Here is a 14,330-nt window from a genome sequence, read left to right on the forward strand (position 1 = left end):
GCTTGATTAGCTATACAGAGAACTATGTATGGGTAGTCGTCTTTGTTGGCTTCGACAAATGTTGACCCTTGTTGGGAAAGGGGCGCCAAAAAATACAACGAAGGATAATGACACACTTGGAAATAAGAAAAAAGAACACAATAAAAATATTATTCCCTCCGTCTTAAAATAAGCGTCTCAACTAAGCCCAAGGCATTTATTTTGAGATGGAGGGAGTACATATACTCTAAAACAAGACAAAATTCATCAACAACCAAAAATGTAGCACGGATCTCAAAGCAATGACGGACGGTGGATCCATGCATGTGCATGGTAGGAAAAACCACTCCCGTGAGTGCAAAGAACGTTGTCATTTTCACGAGGTCCGTTATAAGTTGTGTGTCCGGACCCACTGCTCAGCGGGCCACAATTAGCTTGAGTTCTCGCCCCCCGCCGGCGGCGCTGCATGGATCAAACCTCGGGCGATCCAAAATTCCCGTGCGCCCGGTCGCCCTCTGTACGCTGGCGGCGGTGGAAAGAAAAAGGGAAGAAAAGAAAACGTTCGTCACGACGCGGCCATTCACGAGGCACAAGACCAAGCAAGCAAACAAACCACTGAGCCGAAGACTCGGCAGAGCAGCAAATGGCCTGACGCTCACGGAGCTCCAGTCACGGGCGGGCCGCGGGCGCGTAGATAGGTGGTGCCGCAGCGCGGCCACCGCGGCACGCGGGCGATGGCGGCGTCGGCGCCCAAGCCGCGGCAGCGACGCCTCGCCGTGCCCATCCTCCTCGCCGTCCTCCACCTTTTCCTGGCCCCGCCGCGATGCCATGCCGCGGCAAGCGACCTTCTGCCGCGCCGGCTAGCGTGGTCGCTCATGGGCGACACCATACACAGCGCCGTTGACCTCCTCCCGACCTTCGTCGCCTTCGCGGCGCCCGGCGGCCCCGCGGCCGCCTGGCGCGGCGCGTGCTTCGCGGAGAACGAGGCGGTTCTGAGCCTCACGCCCGGTCCTCGTGGAAGCAACGGCACGGCCGCCGGCCTTGGCGGCGCCGTCCTACGCCTCAAGGTGCCCTTACATTGCCCTCCAAATTGCCTTTTGAATTATTTTTTGCGGGTTCAAATTGCCTTTTGATTAACTTCGACTTTGATGTTGTAATAACAAGTTCTGTTTGATTTCACCGTACATGCATCTCAGCTTCTTAATTTCGCATAGGATTCCCAGTATTTGGTTCGCATTACTAAAAATATTACTGGTAGCTAGCAAATTGTCTTCATGTGAATGTGATCCAAACGAGACATAGGACAAGGGCTAAAAATAGAAAAGGAAGTTGATTCGCACGAAAACTAAAAGTAATAATTCTATAAGAAGACAGAAAAACTCGCACGTTAGGGAATGCTAATAGGATACCCACGGGTTATATCATTCGTTAGTGACAAGTTGCAATTATTCCAATCAATAACAACGCCAAATTGCGAGCGAGCACCTTCATGCGAATCTGTCAATGTAATGGACAATTAGAGGCATGCATGGTTCATACAGTATGTTTTTGCTCTCATTTACTGAACCATAGTCCCTTAAATATGAAGAGTTTTGCCTGACGAAATATTTCCTGTGGGTCTATATAGACTGCTTCGGCTCAGAGCTGGACATGCATGGACCTGTATGTATTTGCCACACCGTACAGGATAGGGTGGGATTACTACACCAGAGCACATCAACACACCTTCGAGATCAAATCATGGGAAGAAGCAGGAGAAATGGAATATGTACGTCCCGTCTCTCTACGTAGGTTGTTTTCAGATTTCTCCTCCTTTACATGGCCACTTGTTAGTTTTGCTTTAATAATTCTAACAATCGGCATCTCCGGATCAACCTGTGACTAGGTGAAGCTGCATGGGGTCGCCATTTTTCTCATGCCATCCGGAATGCTCGGGACACTGTTATCTCTGATCGATGTGATTCCGCTGTTTTCGAACACCATTTGGGGACAGGACGCCAACTTGGCATTTCTTCAGAAGCACATGGGGGCTTCATTTGAGAAGCGTTCTCAGCCTTGGGCTGCCAACATACGTAAAGAGGATGTGAACTCTGGTGATTTCTTGGCTCTTTCCAAGATTCGAGGGCGATGGGGTGGGTTTCAGACATTGGAGAAATGGGTGACTGGTGCGTTTGCTGGGCATACCGCGGTTTGCTTGAAAGATGAGAATGGCACTCTCTGGGTTGCAGAATCAGGTTACGAAAATAAAAAGGTACTACATGCAATCTCTTGTTCGAAAAACTAGTCACTAGATGTGATTACAAGATTAAATTTAAAAGAGATAAAAAAATGAGGAAATTTTTTACTGCAAGATATGAACAACTTAACTTTCTCGTTTTCATCATTTCCGTTTTTTGCAATAAGAGCATAGGCGAAAAGTCATATGTTATCCACTGGAACAAAGAACTGATTTTTCCTTTCGGTATATTTGCTATTTGTCTTTTGGTTGCAGTAAGGTGCCTGTTATATATGATTTTTTTTTTGTAATCTTAGGCCTCAGCAAGTTTGAGGTTGGTTCCTTTCAAAAAAGAAATTTTGACGTTGGGTCCAGTCTATGAATTGTTTGTGAACATTGGCAAGCGTTTGCATTATTGCATACTTATGTTGGGCTTTATGTGGTACCATCATAGGGTGAAGAAGTCATTGCTATAGTTCCATGGGATGAATGGTGGGGAGTGGCACTCAAAGATGACTCAAATCCACAGGTAGCATTGCTGCCTTTGCACCCTGTCGTGAGGGCCAGATTCAATGAAAGTGCTGCATGGGAATTCGCCCGAAGCATGTATGGAAAACCCTATGGCTATCATAATATGATATTTAGTTGGATTGATACAATGTCGGAAAATTATCCTCCACCACTCGATGCTAACCTGGTATATCTCCATTGCTCTCCAGTCCGTTCGCATAATTGTTTCAGTTTTTAAGTTTCTTATCAAGTTGAAAATTCTTGCTGCCTTTTGGAGCTTCTTGCTGTCTTATCTTCCTTCATGTGGGTATTTTGCACTAACATTTTCTCGAGGGACTTCACGATGTATAAGAGTAACTCTAGAAAGTAGGTATCTTGAGTCTTAAAAGTGCTATGTGCATTCTATGTTGGTTCCAGTTCTATTATGCATAACAGTAATACATAGAGGTAGATAATAAAATTTCTAAGCTTCCGAGTAACTTTGCGGCGCTGAAAATCTGACAGGGAAATAGTGAGGTGCTGTAAACAGCAGATGCTGTAAGCTACGGCTGTACAGGTCCTCCTAAACTAGTTCAGGCTAGGCTAAAATTACCTTCATAACTTTAAAAATTATCTGTATGGTTTTATATGTTTATTATACTTGGTGATAATAGTTCTGTTAGAGCAGTTGATTCCATGTGCTAGAACCATGAGTTGGTCGCGAGATCTTATGGGTTTCACCTCTAGCCTACCCCGACTTGTTTTGGACTAAAGGCTTTGTTGTTGTTGTAGAGCAGTTGATTCCATATGTTAAGGCTTCTGTCATGTTGGTTTCGTCTGTTCATCTTATACATTCTGTTTTCAGGTAATGGCTGCTATGTCGATGTGGACCAGATTACAACCACACTATGCTTCCAACATGTGGAACGAGGCTCTTAATAAGCGACTTGGGACCGAGGTTGTTATAACTATATCTTGCAATAAACTTCACTTCATATTGGAACCGAGGACTGAGAAATTGACAGCAAGTATATGATGATGATGTTCTTCATCCCGTCCGTGTAGCAACTTGACCTCCATGGCATCATCAGCGAGACGGAGCGACGGGGCATGTCTTTCAACCAGCTGCTGACCATACCGGAGCAGGACGAGTGGGAGTACAGCGACGGCAAGTCAACGACCTGCGTCGCCTTCATCCTGGCAATGTTCAAGGCGGCCGGGGTGTTCGCTCCCTTCACGGAGTCCATCCAGGTCACGGAGTTCACCGTGAGTGCCGTGCCGGCCGCTTCAGTCAAGCTGCTTGCCCTTTGTTTGCTCCTGATCTCGGCTGATCAAGTGCTTTACTTCTTCCCTTATAGATCCGGGACGCGTACATGCTGAGGATCTTCGAGGACAACCGGACGAGGCTGCCGGGGTGGTGCAACGGCGACGCGGACGGGCTCCCCTTCTGCCAGATCCTCGGGGAGTACAAGATGGAGCTCCCGGAGTACAACACCATCCAGCCGTACGCCAACATGAACGAGAACTGCCCCTCCTCGCCGCCCGCCTACGACAGGCCGCTGCGCTGTTGATCATGGATCGATCATTCTTCCGTCGAAAGGAAAGATGATTTTACATTATTGTGCCCTGTGCAATCAAATAGGACGTACGCTTTACTCCGCATCGTACGCTCTCATCGAGCAACATGTAAAGAAGTACTAGTACTGTAATATGTTACACACCTGCCCTAATTGTGATGGTTTTCTTTATAATTTTTAACCCGGATGGTAGTTATATGATGACCTAACCCAAAATGTGATGTTTTGTTTTTAATTTTCTCCGCCCGGACTTGGGCGCTGCTGATAGCCAGAGGCACGCAAAGCAGCCACCTCCATTCGTCTCCTTCCCCATGAATCCGGCTCTCCTGCGTGGGTAGGTGCGTCATCGGCGTCATCTTGCACTAAGGATCTCTACTCTTAATGTCTCAGTTGGTAGGTCGCATTCCGGGTTTTATTTTCGTCCCACCTCATCCGGTCTTTTTTGATACTTCTTTGATACTTCCTCCCACCTCCCACGCGTTTTATTTCGCTGGTTTTTTTTTCGTCCCTCCCCCACCTCACCGGTTTAGTTTCGCGTCACCCTCTCACACGAAAAAAATCTTAACGGATCATAACTTTCCATGCTGGTGCAAATTATTTTTAGTAATGTCTTTATGTGAAAGAATCAATCACGATCAATCTTTAAATATCAAATCTAAATTAATTAACCTTACCTTAAATTGCTCAATCACATTAATTAGAAAACAAAATAATCGATTTTAAGAAAATATCTATTCTTAATGGAGGGTATTACATACCAAACATAGGTACGTCATTAGCTCGCTTCCTTCCCTTCTCTTCCCTTCGTCCCTCAGTCCCATGCTCGTGGCGCTGAAGTGGCATCGACAGGCGATGGCGGCGAGGACAGCACGTGGCAGCCCCTGAAGCACGAACACGACTGCACCTCGGCTCTGCCGTCTCCCAAGATATGGGTGAGTTCTCGTGATGCCCACCCTAAACCCTCACGTCCTACAAATTCCTCAACCTCTACCATCTCGATTTCGTCCCTGCTCTGATCCAAATGACGATGCAGATCCGGCCGATTGACAATGGAGGTTTGCCATCCTTCCTCTCAGCACCCACTCCTGGAGGAACGACACGCCATGCCGATCGAACCCGGTCGAGATCACTCACCAAGATTGCTATTCGGAAGTTTTTTATCAAAAAGTGAAGAGTGGGACAGGATCTGCACTTTTGTTAATATCTCTACTCCTAATGTCTCAGTTGGTAGGTCGCGTTTCGGGTTTTATTTTCGTCCCACCTCACCCGGTCTTTTTTGGTACTTCTTTGGTACTTGCTCCCACCTCCCGCTCAGCTGAGACGGTTTATTTTCGTACTCCCTCCCACCTCCCAGGTAGTTCCCTCCACGCAAAAAAAATCGAACCAACCAATCTCTACTCCTAATGGAGCAGTTGATAGTCTTCGCCGGTCAATTTTCGTCCCACCACTTTCGTCCGGGTTTTTTTCGTAGGTTAACTGTCGTAGATTTTTTTCGTCGCCTCCCCCACTTCATCGGTTTATTTTCACTTCACCCTCTCACACAACGAAAAAAAACTGAACGGATCAGAACTTTCCATACTGACGCAAATTATTTAGTAATGTCTCTATGTAAAAGAATCAATCACAATGAATCTCTAAAGATCAAATCTAAATTAATTAATCTTCGTAACGTTTGTTTCCTTTCGAATCACGTCCATAACTTTCCTTCTTTATTTGGGCAAAAACTGTTTGGTAGCAGAGATTAGGAAGCTTCCTATGAGTGTAGTAATAGGAAGTATTCTTTTTCTTGATGATTCGTTTCCATGCATGACGATAGTAAATTACGCCAACATTCACCACTATTTATCAATGTCATCAATCGTATCCATTTCTACCAGTTTTAAGGGAATCTGCTCGCTATGTCTTTTTTAAGGGGATCCGCTCGCTAAGTCGTCGTCGCATGTTATTTTCACAAACAATCTCTACTCCTAATGGAGCAGTTGGTAGCCTCGTACGGTTTATTTTTGTCTTCCTCCCACCTCCCCTGGTTTTTTTTCATCCTCTCTCCCACCTCCCAATTTTGTTGGTTTTTTTCGTCGGTTTTTACTCGCTCCCTCCCACCTCCCAATTTCGTCCGGTTTTTATTCGTCCCACCTCCCACCACCCCCTCGTACTGGTTCTTTTTCTCTCCACTCTTTCCTTGCAAACCAATAATTTCCTAACATACAAAAGATCACGAATCTATCTTTCCTTACCCGAACCAATCGCGCCCTACATCAGTGCATTTCTTTATTAAGAAAACTAACACGTAAATCTTAACGCATTGCAAATAAATCCCGTTATGAACCTAATTAATTTATTATGGAATCTATACGTGGTCGCATTGGTTCTTTTTCTCTCCACTCTTTCCTTGCAAACCACTAATTTCCTAACCTACAAAATATCACGAATCTATCTTTCCTTATCCGAATCAATCGATCCCTACATCAGTGCATTTCTTTATTAAGAAAACTAACACGTAAATCTTAACGCATTATAAAGAAATCCCGTTATGGACCTAATTAATTTATTATGGAATCTGTACGTGGTCGCATCTTTCCCCTCGTGAAAAAATCGCATCCATCTCCCGTTAAAAAGGAAAAGAGAACATGAACGATCAATCCCACACCCTGCATCTCAGTAGCAAAAAATCGCCCCCGCCTCTGCTACTGCGCCTCGCCGTGTGCCTGGCTCGACCCATCCCTCGCCTGCATGGCTGGATGCCGCCGTCTCCACCGCCACGTACAAGAAAACGGTGGGCAGAACCATCCATTCAAATCGCACACCCCCACCCTCCTCCGCAATCCCTAGCCCCGCATCACCCTATCGCTTTCTCGCATCTCTTTCCCCTCGATGTAGATGGTGCCGAGCGGCGGCCTCGAGCACCGGCAGTGCCGCCCTCTCTATCTTCGCTGCGTCGAGAGATGGGCCGAGGCTATCGTCGGTTCGCCGCCCACGATTGGGCCGCCTCCGGTTGTCGCGCATCACCGGCTCCACCTAACGTGCCCGACCCTCTCCGCTTTCGACCTTCCGGTGACCACATCCCTCCGCGCCTCCATCCATCATCCACAAAGGCCACTCCCTGCACCCACCCTCCTAAATTCTCCATACCGGCGGACAATCACCGAAGATCCAAGTTGGCCCGATATCAATTTTCTTACATGCTTTCTTTATCAGTTGGTGATGGGAATGGGTTCCAATTTCTCTCTCTGACTGTGGATTCGCAGGCAAGAAGCGCTTCTACATGCATCCTCCCGTCGGTCCCTAAAGTACCAAGGTAAATGGTTGATATTGCGTTTGTCTAGGATGATATATGTTGGCTCTGTTCCGGTTCATCCGAGCAGTTTGGTGACTAATTTACTGATAATTTAATTATATTAATTAAATGAGTCGGGTGTATCGTCGTGCATTTATCTTGCCAGTAATGTTCTGTGATGCTCTGATGCACTTTGGGAATTGATTATCTTGTCTTCAGTGCAGAACATTTGTTTATTAATGCATGAGAAGAATCCTTGTTACTACCTTGAACCTGTTTTATAATCCATATTGTTATGCACTAGCGCGTGTGCGTGTGAAATAGATGGATTATGGTCCCGTACCCAATAAGATGGATATGTGTGTGTGTTAGAGAGAGAGAGAGAGAGGGAGAGGGGGAGAGAGAGTGAGGAGGAGGGAGGGAGAGAGTGTGTGTGAGAATTTGATGGTAAAAAGGTCGTCAATGTCACTTGATATGTATGAGAATATTAAATGTAATATTAACATAATTGATATTGAACTCTTAAAATTAATGTGGCTCCGTTGCAACGCATGTGTGTTCTTCTAGTTTATATATAAGGGACGAGACAAAGTGCGCTTAGCAGCCGTCCGGGGCCCAGGCGCAGAAAGGAGCTTTCACCTAGCTTAATTAACGCCCGGCCGGGTCCCTCCATGCACCATCGCATCGTATTCTTATCTTAATATATATGTACCTCGTATGATCGCATCCGCTCTATAAAATGAGTACCTCCACAGCACTCCATCACTCACTCGAAACCAACCTGCCAATCACACATCATTCACTCGGCCACAGCCCACAGGAACCAATATCCATCAATCCATGGAGTCCACGCCGGCGCCTCCTCTCCTGACGCCGCACAAGATGGGCCAGTTCGACCTCTCGCACAGGCATTGCAACCAGCCAGCACAGTTTCCATTCATGCCATCGTAGCTCAATTTCTTTTTCTTGTTCTTCATTTTTTTGCGGGTCTTTTTCTTGTTATTCTGATGATAGATCGATCATGCACATGCGTCTGGATTTTTTCCCCCTGAAAATTTCATTGAGCTTCGACGAGGATTACCAAATTGTATGTGTCTGCAAATTTCATGCAAAATTTCCTAAATTGATTTTTAAATTTTTTGACCAAATCTGCTTGAAATAATATTGATATATCAGCAAAAAAGAAAAATCCGTCAATCTTGATGGGGACATGGTTTGGATGCACCCGGCTGAAAGTCGTGCAACCTTGTTCATCCATACCGTGTTGGTGCAGGGTTGTGCTGGCACCACTGACGAGGCAACGGTCCTACGGCAACGTGCCACAGCCACACGCAAGGGTGTACTACGCGCAGCGGGCAACCAAGGGCGGGCTGCTCATCGCGGAGGCGACCGGAGTGTCGGACACGGCGCAGGGGTACAAGGACGCCCCTGGCGTATGGACGGAGGAGCAGGTCGACGCGTGGAAACCCGTGGTCGACGCCGTGCACGCCAAGGGTGCACTCTTCTTCTGCCAGATATGGCACGCCGGACGCGTCTCAAACTATAGTAATGACTCTACTATCTCCTCCTGATTTTTCAAGTATGTTTGGTTGTAATAGTATGTTTGATTTTTTTTGTTGATTGTTCGAAAATATGTAGAGTTACAACCAAATGGGCAGGCGCCGATATCGAGCACCGACAAGCAGGTTAGTCCTCAGATGAGCGCCGATGGTCGTCTCGAGGAGTTCGCGCCGCCGAGGAGTCTCGCAAAGGACGAGATACCCAATGTGGTCGATGACTTCAGAAAAGCTGCAAGGAACGCCATCGCAGCTGGTACCTATTACTTACCAATACTACTTCACTTTGTTGGTTATTCATGTACTACTACTTACTAGAGTTCATCAATCATACTATGTCCAAGCAACCCTAGGCTGATCTGTGTGCATGCATGTAGGGTTCGACGGTGTTGAGATCCACGGCGCCTATAGCTACATCATTGATCAGTTCCTCAAGGACAGCGCGAACGACCGCACCGACGAGTACGGTGGCAGCCTCGACAACCGATGCCGCTTCGCGCTAGAGGTGGTGGACGCCGTCGTCGGGGAGGTGGGCGGCCACCGCGTGGGCATCCGTCTGTCTCCCTTCACCGACTACATGGACTGCCATGACTCGGACCCTCAGGCTCTCGCCCTCCACCTCGTCAACAAGCTCAATGACTATGGCATCCTCTACTGCCACATGATCGAGCCAAGGATGGCGCATGTCGATGGCCGACGCTAGGTCCCGCATTGTCTGTTGCCCTTCAGGGAGGCCTTCAATGGCACCTTCATCGCCAACGGAGGGTACGACCGGGAGGAGGGGAACAAGGTGGTCCGCGAGGGGTACACTGACCTGGTTGCTTATGGGCAGTTGTTCCTGGCAAACCCAGACCTACCACGGAGGTTTGAGCTCAGTGCGCCGCTTAATGACTATGACAGGATGACATTCTATACCTCTGACCCTGTCGGGGGCTACACCGATTATCCATTCCTCGACTAATAAATCAGCTTCATGCAAAGATCGGATGATCGAAGAAACAAAAAAAGAAAGATCGACATCGATTATCCATTGTAGTTTTTCTGAAATTTGGTTGTGCCATAAATAAAATAAAATGACACATCTATGATGCTCAGTTGCCATCTTGTTTCAATAAAAGAGTGACAAGAGAATTAAGACTTTATTTACATATGCGTAATTCATTTCGCTGAGAAGGGTGCTCATAGAAGTGACACATAATGCATGAGGTAAAACTTGTTTACACACGGGACAGACAAGGTCTCCGGCCTCGCTAACGTCCTTGTGGAGTTGAAGAGATTTCTAAAAGCAAGACCAATCACTATTTTCTCAAGAGTGACTACAATCATTTGTACTGTTGCATGACGAAACGATTACCTAAATGCTAAATGTGATGTGAGCATCTATCTGGAACTGTGTTACGCCTGTTGTCATGGGAACAAATCTGACAGTAGAGATAGGGGGTACGTAGGAGAGGGCAGAGTCTAGCTACGGCGAGGTTGTACACTTGGTTTTACGACTTCAGGCCCCTTTCGGAGGAGGTAACAGCTCTACGTGTCGGTGCCTCGGAGGCTTTGTTGATTGGAGTGTTGAGTTACATGGGGTGCGGGGCCTTGTGCCTAAGGGGAGGGATGGCTTATATAGAGTGCGCCGACCCCTTGCAGTCCTCAGTTACACAAGGGTTCAATAAGAGAATAATGTTACGAACATCACTGGTAACACCCGTGTTTAATGAACTTTAAGGCTACGGACTGAATGCCCGACCGTTACCATTCAGAGGTGACTCTAGGCCTTCTGACCTTCGAGTAAATTCTAGTCTTCCGAGTGAATAATGACGGTCGAGTGGAATTGGGGTATCCGAGTGGATCTTCCATCGAGTGGATTGCACCCTGTGATGATTCTACTCGATATCTTCTTTCTATCTTTGTAGGCCTTGGCCTCTTGTGTAGTGTCCTTGCGTAGGGCATATAGGTCAGGTCTAGGACCCTACCCTAGGTACATGTCCTCGTCATTAGCCCCCGAACGGATCGGGGATCGAGTGCAAAAGGACTGAAGTTGATCCGGATATGACTTAATGCTTCAGAGTCATTTTTAGTGATCCGTAGGTATCTGAGCTGTTCAGCCTTTGCCAGTCGTCTCGATCGATTCCCATTTGCTAGTCATCCAAGTGAAACAAGTAGCAGGGCATGGTCCAATGGGTATCCCTGACGCGATCGATTGGTTTGCCTGGCCCAGATTTTGCGGGATTAGAAATTTGGAGAAGCGTGCAGGCCGCCTACAGTGCGGTTAGTGGGGCGAAAGAGGAGTGACTCATCGATCCTCGCACCACCTTTTTCGCCACGTATCAGGCCGACGTCAGCTGTGGGATGCTCTATAGATTGCGCTGGCCCACAAGTCAGCCACTCGATCATTTGAATATATAAGTCGATGTGGCCGACACGTGCAACAGTGCCCACCACCTTTCCCCTTTCTTTCCCGTCTCTGTGCTCCAACGATCTCAGTGCAGCGCCGCCTCATTGCTCCCGTCGACCACCGCGGGATGGCAAAGGACAAGACGAAGGCGTTGGAGCAGGCCAAGAAGGTGGCGAAGGGGAAGAAGGGGCCTAGCTTGCGTTCTGCTCTACCGCCAGGGTGGATCCAGGGCGATTGGATCCCCTCGTTGGTTACGGTGGACAACCTTGAGGGGCTCATCGCCGATGGTCTGCTGGCCCCCGGATCCTGGAGGCTGTCAGAGGGAGAATCCGAACTTCTTCTCCTTACCCATGTGGAAAGAGGTTTTTCTTTGCCTCCGCATCCGTTCTTTCGTGGATTCTTGAATTTCTTTGTGCAGAAATCCATCACTTCCCTCCGAACACTATATCGTATCTTGTTGCCTTTGTCTCTATGCGCGAAAACTTCCTGGGATGCTATCCTCATTGGGGGTTATTCAAGCACATTTTCACTTGCCGATCCCAGTCGGTCAAAAAAGCTAATCCGAGTGACGCAAAAATCCATGTGATCCAGATGTGCAGGGGTTTAGGTGTTCAAATGAGGGGTAGAAGTGCCTTTCCTCCCATGACCTTTCCCGAGTCAGTTAGAGGGTGGCAGTCGACCTGGTTCTACTACAAAGACATCCCAACTCCTGGTGCACCGACTGGTCTTCCCTCTTTCTCTATGGAGAGACTCAAAGGTCCTCGCTCATTGACTGTTGATGAGGAGGAGAAGGGCGAGGTGGCGATCTTGGTCGATGCAGTCGTTGCACTGATCCATGGTGGAGTGATGGGTTTGGATCTGCTCGAGGCGTACCTCAGTCAACGCATTCAGCCTCTGCAAGCACGAGATCACCCTATGTGGTTGTATTCGGGAGCAGATGACACCTCCAGGACCCATCCGAAAGAAGTTGATGAGGATACCATGGCCCAGAGGCTTTGGAGCATCACCGGGGCCCGCGACAACCCGCGCGACGCCAAATGAATCCTGCCCTTTGATGCCGAGCATCCACCAGGAGAGGTGAGACATAACTTGTCGAGTGAATCATCTATGTTTTCAACATGCAACTGTATTGGAATCCGATTGAACTTTAAATCTGCATCTTGCAGGCATTCACGAAGATGTAATCGCCTGTTCTGAATGGGGAACAATTTGTTGAAGGAGAGGAAAGCGAGGGAGGGAGCGCCGACATCGAATATGCTGACGATAGTGAAGACGACATCGATGACTCGGAAACCAACGAAGAAGTTGAGTCGCCGCCACGCACCAAACGCTGATGACCCACAAGTACAGGGGATCTATCATAGTCCTTTTGATAAGTAAGAGTGTCGAACACAACGAGGAGCATAAGGAAATGACAAGCGGTTTTCAGCAAGTTATTCTCTGCAAGCACTGAAATTATCGGTAACAGATAGTTTTGTGATAAGGTAATTCGTAACGGATAACAAGTAACAAAAGTAGCAAGGTGCAGCAAGGTGTCCTAATCCTTTTTGTAGCAAAGGTCCAGCCTGGACAAACTCTTATATAAAGCAAAGCGCTCCCGAGGATACATGGGAATTACTGTCAAGCTAGTTTTCATCATGCTCATATGATTCGTGTTTGTTACTTTGGTAATTTGATATGTGGGTGGACCAGTGCTTGTGTACTGCCCTTCCTTGTACAAGCATCCCACTTATGATTAACCTCTCTTGCAAGCATCCGCAACTACGAAAAAAGAATTAAGGTAAACCTAACCATAGCATGAAACATATGGATCCAAATTAGCCCCTTACGAAGCAACGCATAAACTAGGGTTTAAGCTTTTGTCACTCTAGCAACCCATCATCTACTTATTACTTACCAATGCCTTCCTCTAGGCCCAAACAATGGTGAAGTGTCATGTAGTCAACGTTCACATAACACCACTAGAGGAAAGACAACATACATCTCATCAAAATATCGAACGAATACCAAATTCACATGACTACTTATAACAAGACTTCTCCCATGTCCTTAGGAACAAACGTAACTACTCACAAAGCATATTCATGCTCATAATCAGAGGGGTATTAATATGCATAAAGGGTCTGAACATATGATCTTCCACCGAATAAACCAACTAGCATCAACTACAAGGAGTAATCAATACTACTAGCAACCCACAGGTACCAATCTGAGGTTTTGAGACAAAGATCGGATACAAGAGATGAACTAGGGTTTGAGAGGAGATGGTGCTGGTGAAGATGTTGATGGAGATTGACCCCCTCTCGATGAGAGGATCGATTTTGTGATGACGATGGCGATGATTTCCTCCTCCCGGAGGGATGTTTCCCGGCAGAACAGCTCCACCGGAGCCCTAGATTGGTGCTGCCCAGGTTCCGCCTCAAGACGGCAATGCTTCATCCTGAAAGCTTCTCTATGATTTTTTTCCAGGGTAAAAGACACCATATAGCAGAAGATGGGAGTCGGGGGCCTGTCAAGGGGCCCACAAGGTGGGGGCGCGCCCAGGAGGGTAGGGCATGCCCTCCACCCTCGTGGCTGACTGGTGCCCCCCTCCGGTGCTTTCTTTGCCCAATATTTTTTATAGATTCCAAAACTGATCTCCGTGAAGTTTTAGGACTTTTGGAGTTGTGCAGAATAGGTCTCTAATATTTGCTCCTTTTCTAGTCCAAAATTCCAGTTGCCGGCAGTCTCTCTCTTCATGTAAACCTTATAAAATAAGAGAGAAAAGGTATAAGTATTGTGACATAACATGTAATAACAGCCCATAATGCAATAAATATTGATGTAAAAGCATGATGCAAAATGGACGTAT

General features: G+C 47.2%; 1 protein-coding gene and 1 pseudogene across 1 annotated transcript; both read left to right on the plus strand.

The window, feature by feature from the left end:
* The first annotated feature begins 555 nt into the window (after positions 1 to 555).
* LOC123091995 (uncharacterized) lies at positions 556 to 4,441 on the plus strand. The gene is made up of 7 exons (XM_044513635.1): positions 556 to 1,046; positions 1,607 to 1,747; positions 1,865 to 2,230; positions 2,649 to 2,891; positions 3,549 to 3,641; positions 3,749 to 3,949; positions 4,042 to 4,441. The coding sequence occupies exons 1-7, from the start codon at positions 714 to 716 to the stop codon at positions 4,252 to 4,254; spliced, it is 1,590 nt and encodes a 529-aa protein (XP_044369570.1). The 5' UTR covers positions 556 to 713; the 3' UTR covers positions 4,255 to 4,441.
* A 3,933-nt stretch (positions 4,442 to 8,374) lies between these two features.
* Positions 8,375 to 10,102, plus strand: LOC123091998 (12-oxophytodienoate reductase 1-like; annotated as a pseudogene).
* The last annotated feature ends 4,228 nt before the right edge of the window (positions 10,103 to 14,330 follow it).

This window comes from Triticum aestivum, chromosome 1B (genome assembly GCF_018294505.1).
Source record: "Triticum aestivum cultivar Chinese Spring chromosome 1B, IWGSC CS RefSeq v2.1, whole genome shotgun sequence".
Lineage (NCBI taxonomy): Eukaryota > Viridiplantae > Streptophyta > Magnoliopsida > Poales > Poaceae > Triticum > Triticum aestivum.